General features: G+C 33.1%; 1 protein-coding gene across 1 annotated transcript in view; it reads left to right on the top strand.

Moving 5' to 3' along the window:
• The window catches only part of Phip (pleckstrin homology domain interacting protein), a 116,481-nt gene that overhangs the window by 45,050 nt on the left and 57,619 nt on the right, over window positions 1-13,812 (top strand). The window contains exons 12-15 of the mRNA XM_035444226.1: window positions 526-624; window positions 1,533-1,686; window positions 2,247-2,381; window positions 13,468-13,596. Of these exons, the coding sequence (XP_035300117.1) occupies window positions 526-624; window positions 1,533-1,686; window positions 2,247-2,381; window positions 13,468-13,596 (517 nt within the window). The remainder of the gene's footprint in view (window positions 1-525; window positions 625-1,532; window positions 1,687-2,246; window positions 2,382-13,467; window positions 13,597-13,812) is intronic.

Raw genomic sequence — 13,812 nt, 5'->3', positions numbered from 1 at the left:
TGTTTTTTTTTTTAATCCATACTTTTATCTTTCTATCAGAAGAGAAGTCTTTCATAAAAAAATGGAAATTTATCACATTTGAGATATTCCTAGATGTTAAACAATGGTTTTCTGTAAATATTCTCTTGTTTTGGATTTAAAAGAAATGGAGCTACTTCTTGGCACTTTGAATGAACAAATCTAAGTCTTTGTTTCTGAGGAGCAATTTTTTTCCCTTAGAAAATATTTATTCTGTTTATTATATCTTTTTAAGTGTTCTTTTCATCTGCTTGTTCATGACTTAGTAAAATAATCTTACAAACTTATAAAGTTTTGGGAGTTCTTAGATTTATAGAGACAGAGAGAAACCATTTCTATTATATTGGAATATTTTGTAAATAAAGGTGTCCTTTAAAAAGAGAATTTTGGGAAAAGTACATTTTGATAAAGCCTCTGTGATCCTTCCCTATCTTTGGCGGGATCGGACTTTATTATTTATTTACTCATTCATTCATTCATTCATTCATTCATTCATTTATTTTATAGGTTTGTAAGTGGTAGTCGTGATGGGACAGCACGAATTTGGCAATTTAAACGAAGAGAATGGAAAAGCATTTTGTTAGATATGGCTACTCGTCCAGCAGGGTAAGGGACCAAACTTGATTTATTTATCTAGATTATTTAATAATATAATGTTGTTTGGAATAACCTTTGCTTATAAAGTTGTATACCATGTTAAGATGATGTTTATCTTCAGTAATTAGAGGTACTATAGGAGATGAACAGTGCTGATTTTTGTGAACTATCTCATTACCCTGAATATTAAGACCTGTTGAATTAATTTTTAGTTCAGTTTTATTAAATGGATGAAAATGTTTACACTCCAAGTGTCTTATGTTTCATATCTGGTTTTTGTTTGTTTATGAGACTTGATCTCATATACTGAGTTGGTTTGAACTTTTTTGTATCAGAGATGGCATTGGATTCCTGATCTACCCACTTCCTTCACTCCACCTGTTGTTTCTGTAATTACAGGCAGGTGGCACCAAGCCTTCCTGAATGTTATTAAGCAGGTACCCTACCACCTAAGGCCTCCCGCAAAGAATAACTTTTTAGTTCCAGTGGCTTTCTTCAGCCACGAAAAATGATAATACATGTTGTAACAGTTTTAGTTTTACTATTTGATCATTTCCTCTACTTCTGTTTATGTGTAGTTGTCTCAGTGGATGTGAGAACAGAGCAGTTAGGATAGCATGGTAGCAACAGTAAAAGGTGGGACAATGAGCTGCATGGCATAATGCTGCTGGACCACAGGTAGTTACAACAGTGGAATTCCCCTCAGGGTCTCTGCTCCTAATGGCTTTTGGATGCTGTAATCCTGGACATCTTGGATTTTCTGAATCCTTACGATAACTTCTGCCATTTTATCTGTTCAACTGTTTTCATTTATAATAACTATTCATGTTAATAACTACAAACTGTATTTAAAAACACATTTTATCTTTGTCCTGTATTTATAACATCAATTTAAACAGTAAACTTTCCCTTTTCAGCCAAAATCTTCAAGGAATAGAAGACAAAATTACAAAAATGAAAGTAACAATGGTAGCTTGGGATCGACATGACAACACAGTTATAACTGCAGTTAATAACATGACTCTGAAAGTTTGGAATTCTTATACTGGTCAACTGATTCATGTCCTAATGGTGAGAAACAAAACCCAAACTTCTAATATTACTGAGGTGGGCCGGGTGTTGGTGGTGCACGCCTTTAATCCCAGCACTCGGAAGGCAGAGGCAGGCGGATCTCTGTGAGTTCGAGGCCAGCGTGGTCTCCAGAGCAAGTGCCAGGATAGGTTCCAAAGCTACACAGAGAAACCCTGTCTTGAAAAACAAAATAACAACAACAAAAAATTACTGAGGTAGATTTTAGAATGTAGTCTAAATACATAAAATAAAGCTGATATGTTGTCTAAAACCTCTTGATAGATAACAGGGAATAATTAAAAAGTGTAAGCAGATTGACTTGGAAATACATTGTAAATGCTTGAAGACTTTGTTATTAGGAATGCATTAATTGTATTCTTGAGTATTTACTAATACCTAAGCCATGGACAGTGCTGTTATATTAGTGCAGTCTATTATTTTCTTTTAGGCATTGGTAAAGTTGAAATTTTTGCCAATTTAATATGATTTCTAGAACCATTGTCATTCTTCTGTATAATTTTAAGCATTTGTAACTGCTTTACTACTTCAAAATATTTCAGGGTCATGAAGATGAGGTGTTTGTTCTTGAGCCGCACCCATTTGATCCTAGAGTTCTCTTTTCTGCTGGACATGATGGAAACGTGATAGTGTGGGATCTAGCAAGAGGAGTTAAAGTCCGATCTTATTTCAATATGGTAATTATATTTCTTGTTTAATACCTGTTAAAGATGTGGAGGATTTTTGACAGAGGTGTTCTACATATCACAAGCGAAATCCATTTTTAAACTTCATGCCTTATTTTGACTTTAAATGTCTATAAATAAGGAATTCCATATATTTACTAAACTTGAAATTAGTTGTTCATTTTATAATGCCTGTGTATTGTGATAACTGGCTTAATTTTACTTTATCATTGAAACTTTGATCAGTAAGTCATGTAAATGAAGTTATAGGGAAGAAAATGTGTTTGAAAAACCAGTGTGGATAAACTATTAATAAATCTTCATGCTGCATTTTGGTTGTTTTTTGTTTTTGTTTTTGTTTTTGTTTTTTTTTTAAACACAATTTGATTTCAGTACATCAGTTTTAAAATTGAAGTCAAAGAATTACATAGTGCCTAATTTTGGTCAAATTGATAGTGTGCTAGATGTTTATTTTGGCTCCATGTTTTTTGCCTCCATACTGTGTTCTTATGCATACTTAGCATATTTTTTTTGAACATAAATTATCATTGGTTTGATTACATACATAGCTTGCTAACCAGTATCTGCCTTCCTCTTTCACCAATATGTGAAATGAAAGGAGTCCTTAAATACTGCACCTTACAGACACATAAAAAATTACTTCCTCTATTTGAGGTTTCAGCTAACAAGAAGAAACAGGTTTCTACTATTTTTACATGTTTAGATTTTTAAAACCAGAACTCTTTTGTAAGTCATAAGGTGATATTATTAGCAAAATAACAAAAATCAGAATTACTTTGTAAGATAAATTTCATTTAGTTTTCAGGCTGGGAATATAGCTGATGGTAGTACTTGCTCAGCATGTGTGAGGCCTGTAGTTTTAGATTCATTGGGGCCACACATGCATGCATACCCCACAGTTATTTGTAAGGTGTTTTACTTGTGAAAAGATAGGATGACAGTGAATGCTATCCTGGATTGTTTATAAGAATAAAAAGAAGTTTTATTAGTGTAGTCACTAACTTTGGCATTCACCATGGATGGGCCTTAGTGTACATGCGGTAAGAAATAAGAATTGTACAATTCCCATTTTCATGAAAAAACTATTGTTTTGGTTAGTTGTTAGTGATGAATGGATTTCCTTTGTGATTATGTAGAGTTTTTCTTTTCTTTTTCTTTTTTTTTTTTTTGTAAGTAAATTCATGAATGTGGTAAGGCGTTTTTTGTTTTTTTTTTTTTTTTTTTTTCTTTTCTGACTTCATATTTCTGGGTTGCTCCTTTTCTAAGCATCTTTGTTGAATAAGGACATTGGTCATTTCTCAGTTGTTCCTTGTTTGTGGCTGTATGCACGTTACTGGTTCCACTTAGTAATTTACATTTCCAAAGAACGTTCTTACACTGTTATAGAAATGAGTAATTTTCAGTCAATTAAACACTGACTCAATTTTCCCTTATCAGGTAAGTTTGGAACACCAACATTCTACCATTTCAGCAGACTTACAAATAGCTGCACTTTTAGTTTTATTGATTTTTCTGGTCCTGCTGTTACAAATTAGTTACATAACCAGGGATCTAGTTTTAAAAACTCCAGGAATCTAGTTTTAAAAACTCGTTAATTACTCTAAAATTTATTTATGAATCATTGTGTGGTAGTCCATACTTGTATTCCTAACACTTAGAAATACAATCAGGAGGATCAAGGTTTAAAGGTCATTTTTAGCTACATAGTGAATTCCAGTCCAACCTGAACTATTTGAAACCACATCTGTTTAAGAAAAGAAGGCAAGAAAAGGAAATGATTTTGTTTAGTGTCAGTTAAGGAATTTTTTTGTTATTATTCTTTCTGTCTGGAATAAGAAATAAAACTTAAAGACTGGTTTTAAATTGTAATTATTAGTAATTTCAAACGGAGGAAAAACAAACTGAAAAAAATTATCCTTTTTACAAAGAGTTACAGAGCATGCACTACCTTTTATTTCATTAAAAACAAGTTATTACCTTTTTAAGAAATGATTTTTAGTGGTTTCTAATTTTTAGGTGATTTGGCTTTTTTGAAACAGAGTTTCTCTTTATAGCTCTGGAGCCTGTCCTGGAACTAGCTGTTGTAGACCAGGCTGGTCTCAAACTCACAAAGATCTGCCTGGCTGTGCCTCCTGAGTGCTGGGATTAAATGCGTACACCACCACCTCCCAGTGCCTTTTTTTTCTTTTTTTTTAAATAGATGACAGTGTACTTAACAAATTGCACAAAATTGTAGCTTTATGAAAAACTTTTATAAGAAGGGTAATTTTTATTTCTGGTTTCATGGAGAAATGTCCATTAGAAAACTTTGCCCAACTTGGCTTTGATCACACATTTAGTATAAAATTTTCATGTTTTATAAGACTATTACTAATATGTTCTTATTGCCAAATATATTCAGGGTAGTAGCTGAGAAATTTTCATTATTATTGTGTAACAGCTACTAGTTAAATCCAGCTAGTGATGTGTCTTTAAGAGTAACAATTTAACAGTGATAAAATTCTGAGTGGCTTTTCTGTGATCTTTATTTCACAATCTTTGTCAATTACGTGGCTGCCACTGACATAACTTCTTTTTGGTCTTTTTGCTTAATTGCCTGTCCTTTTCTTTCTTTTCTTTTCTTTTTTTTAAATGGGCAGATGGCAGGAAAAGCATCCAACACTGCAACTAAGAAATTAAAAACAGCTTTGGATGAAATAGAAGCTGATGGCCTTACTGTCCTCTCATACCATTGCTGAGTTGTGGCCTCTGCTTAGCTATTTGGCTTTGTTAAATACCACAAAGCTTTGATGAGTCCAGATGCAATCTCTGATGTTATATTGTACTTATCATCTTAAATCACATTTGAATTTAATGAATATTTGTAAGCATTATTTGTAATGTCTAGTCATCCTTTGTAGAATTTGAGAATGAATAAGTCTCAGAGAGTACTTCAGTTTAGTCTTAGAAATGGTGAATGCTTATATAGTATTATTTTGAAGAATTTAAAAATTGAAGCTTATAAAATGAGTAAGTAAATTCACCTTTGGACCAACAGCCAGAAGATAGGGAATGAAAGCTATGCCTTTAAAAAATGGATTTTTAAAATATATGCAAGTACTTAAAAGTAAATGTTTAGGACTGGGAATATAGCTCAAATGCCAAAGTGAATGTTTACCTAACATGCACAAGGCACTGGGCTTGGTCGTGGCACCACAACGTCACCCAATTATTATGAGTTTTTAGAATATTATTTGAACATTAGTCTCTGCTTTTCAAATAATAGGATTCATGTCTAAATATATATATTTTTGAAAGATAAAATTAATCTGAAAAGTAATTCAATGTTATATATAACTCATCATTTTCTATACTTTACTAATTAGAAGTCTGTTTTTGAAATCTTCAGAAGTAATTAAAATCTTGTATTATTAAAGTTTTTCAAGGAAAAAGTTGAATTTTTAAGTGTATATGCTTGAGATATACAGTCATTTCATTTTAATAAAACTTAAATAAGCACCAATAGCATTCAGGCAAGCATTCTTTCTATTAAACTAAGACTTTTTAAAGTTCCTCCTTTATTTTAGGACTGGTTTAAATTAGTAAATATAATGTTTGGGATTGAGAATTCATATAGTTTCTTTTATGCTTAAATAATTTCTAGTTGATTTCACTTTAAAATCATATAACTGAATTCTCAGCGTGCTTAAGAGGTATGCTTGGTAAAGGGCTGAAACACATTCCTCTCAACTCCTCTATTCTGTTGTCTCATCGCATTTGTGGTAAACAACCTTAATTCCTCTCTTCCCCTCAACTGCTTTCCCATTTATTTGCCCCTTCCTCTTCTAGGGAAGAAAGACACTAAAGAGAATACTGTAAAATTATCAACACATAAAGACATTATTCCTTAAAAAATACTGAGTTTCTAGACTTTTTACATTTTGAAACCATGCTAGTACTTTAATGTTCCAGCTTGAACAGTCCTTGCACAATCTGAGTAATCAAGAAAAAGTGCTGTATATTTGGGCAGTTTATTAAAACATGCAATATATTATGAATTCTTGAAGCTAATTGTGTATAGCTTACCAAGCCCATGTTTTGCTTGGCGTTGACATGAGTAAAACATCATTGTAACTTTTTTGCTAAGAGTCTTTTGAAACTACAGTGTCCAAATGCCAGTTAAATGCTTAAAGGCAGTTGTAGAAATATTTAAATTGTACAAATAACTTGAAAATGGGTGCTACATAATCTCTGTAGTAAGATTTGTATCATTCACAATCCTAGAAAGAATTAGGTAGGCTTACAGTTTATTAAAAGCTTAAAAAAAGGAAAAGAGTTGGTTTTGGCTCCCCTTTTTCCATCAAATTGTCATACAGTATAACTAGAATTAATAAATTTACAAATGGATTTTAATTTTAAAGATTAAAGTATTTCTTCACGTTTGCATTTCTTAGTGCTAGTATACATTAAACATACAGATTATACAAGTAGCATATGTGTTAAGTAATAAATTAACAGAGCTCACAGTAGCACTTTCAGGCCGTGTTAGATTTTTCTTGTCTTTGCTGCTTCTGCTTTATCTTGTTTGCTGTTCACATCTCGTAGTCCTTACTAGTTTGTACTCCATATTTTTCAGTTTTTGTCAGGATATTCAAAGCTGTAGTTTGTTGCTTCTTACCTGGTTTTTATTTTAATTGAAAAAAAATGCAATATGACTCATTAGCAAATGTTTTTTTTGGTTTCTACTGAATTGATAATCTGCTTTGCTTTTGTTGTTTCATGGATGGATTCCAAAGAAGAGATTTTATTTAATAAAGTTTTCTTTATTTTTATAATTGTTCTCTTAACTGTTCTTTATTAAGAGTCTTTTAAAAATGTTCCAGTGTCCACTAATCCAGAACAATGTATTTCTCCTTGCAACATTCCAAATGAGTAGAGGCTGCCAATAAACCACTCAGAATTTTTGCAAATGCGTACTTCTGAAATTAGCATGTTCTCAGTGTGACCTTTGTTTTAGGTAATTGTAGTTGTGTGTATCTAGGAAAGGAAAGCTGAAAATAGCCATAGCTGATCATGTTAACCTCTCTGCCCCTTTCATTCTCCATTTCCTCTCAAGGTCTAGCAAGGTAGTATCACATATCTCTAGTCTCTGTACATTCTGAATGCTTGTAGTTTCTCTTCCATTGTCTCTGAGTAAAGAATTACCTTCATTTTTCTCAGTATACACAACTAATGTAATTTTCAAGTTTCCCAGACTCTTTAGATTCTCTTTCATCTTTGTCTTGTTACAAAAAAAAAATCATTTGTTAGTTTTTGTTGGCATAAATATTAGTTTTCAGTTTGTCATACTGTTGAGCAACTTACATAGTGGGTTTTTTTTGGGGGGGATGTCAGTCTGCTAACCATTATGTCAAAATGCTTGAAATTTTAAAATTAGAAGGAAATGTATATATAATTATATATGTATATTTATATATGTGATGTAAAAGTGAAGTTGAAGGCATTTTGACTAGCAAATATTTGAGTATGTATTTTGTGATTATCAAATCATCAGCATCCCCAAAATGATAGACATGGCTTTCTTTAATGAGTTAATAGTCAACTTAGAGAACGAAAACATGCTTGAAGTGACAAATAGGGATGTCAAATAAAAGCAGGACAAATTAGAAAAAACAATAGCTGTATCTGAAGATACAATGGTCAGTTCAGGCTGGGTGATCCAAGTTTTGTTTATGAGAATGAATTGGAACTTTCTGTGAAAGATTAAACATAAAGTCAGTAAGAAAAATCATATTAATAAGATAAACAATATAAAAACAAGTATTGATAAGATAATGTAGAAAGTTTGTAATAGACTTAATACATAATGGATAGTGAGCTGAAAACACAAGCCAAAGGAGATTAACAACAATAGCCTCAAGTGACCTTGTAAATTAAAATAGTCAAACATTGCACTGGTTTTCATAAATACAGCCCAAAAGCCAAGGCAACAATAGCTTTGTTGTAAGAGGTCATATTTCAAGTATGAAATTAAATAGATTTAAGGAGGACTAGTTTAGTTATTTAAACATGAAAAATTATATGGATAGGTAATAGGAAGTTTATAAATAAAAGAGTTATATGTAACACTTTTTTTCTGACAGACATATGTCTGGGGAGTGACAGGGAGGAAAGATTCATTACATGCATCCAGATAATTAAGCCTGAGTTACCCTGACAATGATGGCATTATTAACAGAGGTTCAAGAAGGTAAAGAGATTTTTTAAAAGTTCATTTCATGTTTATTTCTTGTGGCCTTCCTGTTGTGGAAATGTCCAGCTAGCATTTGGAGATACTGTGACTAAAGGCTCTAGGAGTTCAGAACAGATAGGCTAAAGCGTGCCATCTAGAATTGTTTCTTCCTTGAGGTAGAAGGTGATATATAGAGTTTAGAACTAAACTTTTTAAAACTCCTATTTGGCAGAATGGACAGGAGAAGATGTCAAAGTCCCTAAGGTATCTTACATAGCTACAATTTTATTTTCAGAGAGTTGAGAGAAGGAGAATAAGTATCCACAGAATTCCATTATACTTAGAGCTGACTTACTTATTTTTGTAATTTTTTTTTTATGAAAACCTAAGGCCAATTCTTCAAATTCATTCTTATAAATTGTTTTATGTAGTTGATTCACTAGTTTATCCCATAGCAGGTGTTGCAATTTTGTATTTGATACAAATTTCTTTTAGATAGTTATTTTTAATTTATATGTAATTGGCATACCACAAATTAAAGAAATTTCAATTTCTAGTAACAACCTTTTAAGGTACTTAAAGAGTTACTAGATGACTAATAATAGATTATCTTTTTTTAAGCTACAGGAATGATTGGAAAATGTGTTCAGTATATTGGATGAATTCTTTAAAACTAGTTTTTAGTTTTTTGTGGGTGTAGGTTTAGGTGTGTAGGTGCATGTTTGAGGACAACTTTGTGGAGTTGGTTCTTAACCTTCCACCATGTTGATCTTGGGGATTGAGTTCAGGTCATCAGGCTGTCAATACCCTTTGCTCACTGACTCATACCATTGGCCCATGTAGTAGTCATTCTTTTTTATTTTTCCCAGAGTTGCCTCATTCCAAGGGTTTGTTTGTACACAAAGGAGGTTTTTCTCTGTGCTATTTGATTTTTAGAATATAAGTCTGTCCTAAAGACGTTATTAGAATGTTTTCTAGCTCAGTGCTCCCTTCCAACTAGTTTATATTTAAAGAATGAAAAAAAAATTAATGAGAAAAAACGCCACGTGGCCCTGGTCCTGAAATTGGCATACTTCTTTAATAGGGTGATTTTGCATAAGCTACTTCATGTGCTTCTTCTTTGTGTTTGTTTTGAGGTCTTCTAGTAGTTGATTTTCATTCCAGTCTGGCTCAGTCTTCCTAATTGACTTATTAGACATTATAGTTTTAGTCTTCATTTTGGTCTTTTTGATACAGTTCATGTTCAGATTTATCAAGGTCTCTCAATAACCCTTCTGGAACATCATGATTTTAGAATTGAGTAGATTTTAGAACTCCTCTCCATTCTTAAAAAGAGCTAGGATATGATTTATTTCCCCATTACTAACAGAGTTCTTCTTGGTCTTCCACTCCTTAACAAGGGTTTAACATTCATTTCTTAAAAATGCTTCTAGGACTTAGTCACATAGGATTTTCTAACCAGGGGGATACTATTACAATATAATTCCTCATCTACTTTTAAAAACCAGAATATAGTAATGCTGAATATGTCTTTTATTAGCTTTTTTTTTTAACTGTTTTTAATGTTTGTGAATTTTGTGTTATATTTGCATACTAGAGGAATAGTTCACCTGGAGAAGTCTTACTTGGTGTTAAAATTTTGTCATTGCTTTGTTTTGTGTAACTATAACATGAAATAAGTAGCACAAATCATGTATTATTAATTTTTATATAGACTCATTTTTTGGTTAGGCAGTACATAGACCTCATATATTTTTATGCACATATATTTCTTTTAGAGATATGTTTATTTTTGTTTTTTAAGATTATTGCTTTCTAGCTACACATATTATTCAAACTTACTTACAAATCCCTTGACTGGTTTAAAAGATGCAATCATTTTCAGTAAGAATTGTTCTTTTGTCTTTTTGTTTGTTTGATTTTTTTTCCTTTGTCAGTCATAATACACATTATAAAAAAGATGGAACTAGGATAGTCTCTTAGTTAGATTTTTCTGTTGCTGTGATAAAACATCATGACCTAGACAATGTAAAGAAGAAAGTGCTTGATGGTGGCTTAAGAGTTTCAGAGGGTGAGTTTACTATCATCATGACAGGGAGCTTCGAAGCAGCAGACAGGAGTGGAACACAAGCTGAGAGCTTGCATATTATGATCCACAAACTTGGGGCTGGTGGGTGGAGGAAGAGAGGGAAAGGAAGAAAGAGAAAGAAACTATTTGGGAGTGGCATTGACTTTTGAAACCTCAACTCTACCTCCAGTGGTGAACCTCCTCCATCAAGGCCACACATCTCAATCCTTCCCAGTTATACCAACTGGGGACCACATATTGAAACATATGAGCCTGTGGGACTCATTTTCATACACATCACCACATTCCACTCCCTATTCTCCATGTCCTAATACAACATTCATTTAGAAGTCCTAGAGTTCTTCACTCTCAAGACTTTAATATTCCAAAATCTCTTGAGACTCATGGTATCAATCTAATTATAGCCCCTTGTAAATAAAAAGCAAATTATATACTCCCAACATAAAATGGCACAAAATATACATTACCATTCCAAAAGGGGGATCAGGGCATAGTGAGGAAATACTGAGCCACAGCAAGACCTAAATCCAGTAGGGCAAATTCCAAATTTTATAGTTCCATGTCTCATTCTTTCAGCTTTGTTGACTACAACATAGTTATCCCTCTTGGGCTAGTGCTCCATTTGTAGCTCCTTTAGTGATAATCCTCTGCTGTCATCTCTAAAATCCTTAGGTCTGTAACACAATCCATGTATTCTTTTCACAGCTTCTCACATTAGGGTCTCCAGGCCTTCCTGTGGGAACTCGCTTGTAAAATGAGTGGCCTCAGTGGCTTTTCAGATACTGTGTTATGTAGGACACAGAGATCTTGTATGTGTAGTTTTAGAGCTTTATATGTTTCAATTCAGCTAAAATACTCTTCTGAGCATCTACTAACTATAAATAAGAGCACATTGATAGCATGCATGTGAATTTGAGTAACTCCCACCCCACCCCTGCCACCAAATTAAATGCAGTGGAAGATTATCAAGACATTCAGAGGATGCCATGCTCATGAAGGTTTCCGTATAGCTACACTCAAATTTCTTCCTCTATACTATTGTAGCTTCAAACTGTAGGCTTAGACTTTTACTTATATGAAAGTGTAGTTCCAGAGCATTTATAAAGTCTTTGGAACTTTTGAGTGAACTGAGGACCAAAACAGCTTTCTCATGGCTTAGACACTTTCTTAAAAGTTTTTGTATGAAGTTCTTTTTAGAGGTTTTTATTTATTTATTTTTTCTGTTCATATAGTGTAGCATTTATTTGCCTATAAAAGTATTGAACATTTAGAATGTGAATCCTGACATTTGTACTTACAGTCTTTCAATTCTGTCATATGCTGTATGGCTAATGTCCTAGACAGACTCCATGGAGAAGGTAGTTCTGTCCTTCCTTGTTTTTTAAGTTGTTCTAAAGTGGTACCTTCCTCTGCTATCTTACCTTCAAGTTTCTTTTTACCCAAGAAATATCCTATGTCACTAATGATTCATTTCTTTTATGTTGTAAGTTTCTTATATAGTAGCATTAGGAAACCTTACTGTTTTCTTTAATAATTTTAAGGAGAGATGCTCTCTTTTCTGTTGTCAGCATCTGGCATATCATTAATAAGTATCATATCCATATCTCTCTATAGATCATAGATTTTTAACCTTCAGAGATCCAAAGGCTAAGTTAGTTGTCTTTTTGAGGCCTTCCTATGTGCTGATTTTAGAGTGGTGTTTTCTCTTTTGACTGAAGTGCTTATTTTTCTTGAGAAATCAGTGGCTCTTCTGCATTTAAATCTGCCTTTCTGTTGAATTTTTAACACTCAGAGAAAGTTACCACTTCTTTCTTTCCAAGCATTTTCTAGGATATAACCAACCAAGTTCAGTTGGTTCTAGATCAGTGGATACCGGAACAGAAAGGAGGTATTTCTTACCTGATAATGTGTGTGTTCCGATTCTGCTAATCCAGAAAGCCAATCACAGTTGTTGAAAATCATCCTTAGTTATTATTTGTTTGGGAGTCAACTCCCTATTTTAGATGTTTCTGAAATTCAGTCCCTAGATGTGCTTTAGATAGGGTAGAATTTTTACCTCTTTCAGAACACTGCTAAAGAAGTTTTCAACTGGAACATAGTCTGAAGAAGCACTGAGAGCAAAAAAAAAAAAAAATCAGAGTGGTGATTGGCCACCTCTGTTTGATTGACAGGTTGCAGGGAGAAATCCATTCGTTCTGGATTAATGGAACTGGAAAACAGAAAACAATTATCAGGTAAAAAATCCCTTTTCTTTAACCTTTAAAATTCACCATTAGAAGATGAGTCAGACCACCAGGGAAATTTTTTTATTTTATTTTTTTAACCAAAACAAATGAAATTTAGTGTCTTGTAAGCAGTGATCTCTGGCTACTACTTCTGAGTGTTACAAAAGAAATTGCTACCGTTGCTCCATGTTCTTAGCCTTTACAGAAAGGGCAGGAATGTATGGAAAAAGATGGAATATCTGGTACATTTATGTTTTAATCTGGGTTAAAATGTGAAGTAGAATTCTCTGGGTGGGGGGCAAATCTGTATATTTTTATTTTCTGAATTGTGTCTGGTCTGTGACTGGGATTCTTGCTTTTTCAATGCTGTTAATCTGGCAGTTTTCATGAATTTTCACAAAATTTACTGTTCTCTGTTTGATATATTTAATCTTCCCTTTATCAGGATGTATGTATACTTTTAAGTCTATTATAAAAAATTCTAGTAATGGTAGTACCAGTCTTTTTTCATTTTAATGACCATTTTCTGATTTTTGGTTAAATATGTTTCAGATTGAAGGCCAAGGACATGGTGCAGTGTTCGACTGCAAATGCTCCCCTGATGGCCAGCACTTTGCATGTACAGACTCTCATGGACATCTTTTAATTTTTGGTTTTGGGTCTAGTAGCAAGTATGACAAGGTAGAGTATGATAATTGTGCTTTATTTTCTTGTTTAAGTCTTAAATACATGGGTGTTCAAGGGTTATATGTTTTTTCTTAGGAGTGGGTGAGAATATACATTTTGAAAATTAGAAAGCTTGGGGCTGGAGAGATGCTCAGTGGCTAAGAACACTTGCTGATCTTTCAGAGGACCCGAGTTTGGTTCCCAGGACCCATGGCAGGTAGCTTAAAATCA

The sequence above is a fragment of the Cricetulus griseus genome, chromosome 4, assembly GCF_003668045.3.
Source record: "Cricetulus griseus strain 17A/GY chromosome 4, alternate assembly CriGri-PICRH-1.0, whole genome shotgun sequence".
Classification (NCBI taxonomy): Eukaryota; Metazoa; Chordata; class Mammalia; order Rodentia; family Cricetidae; genus Cricetulus; species Cricetulus griseus.
Note: the sequence above shows the minus strand (reverse complement) of the source record. Positions and strands in the feature narration are given on the sequence as shown.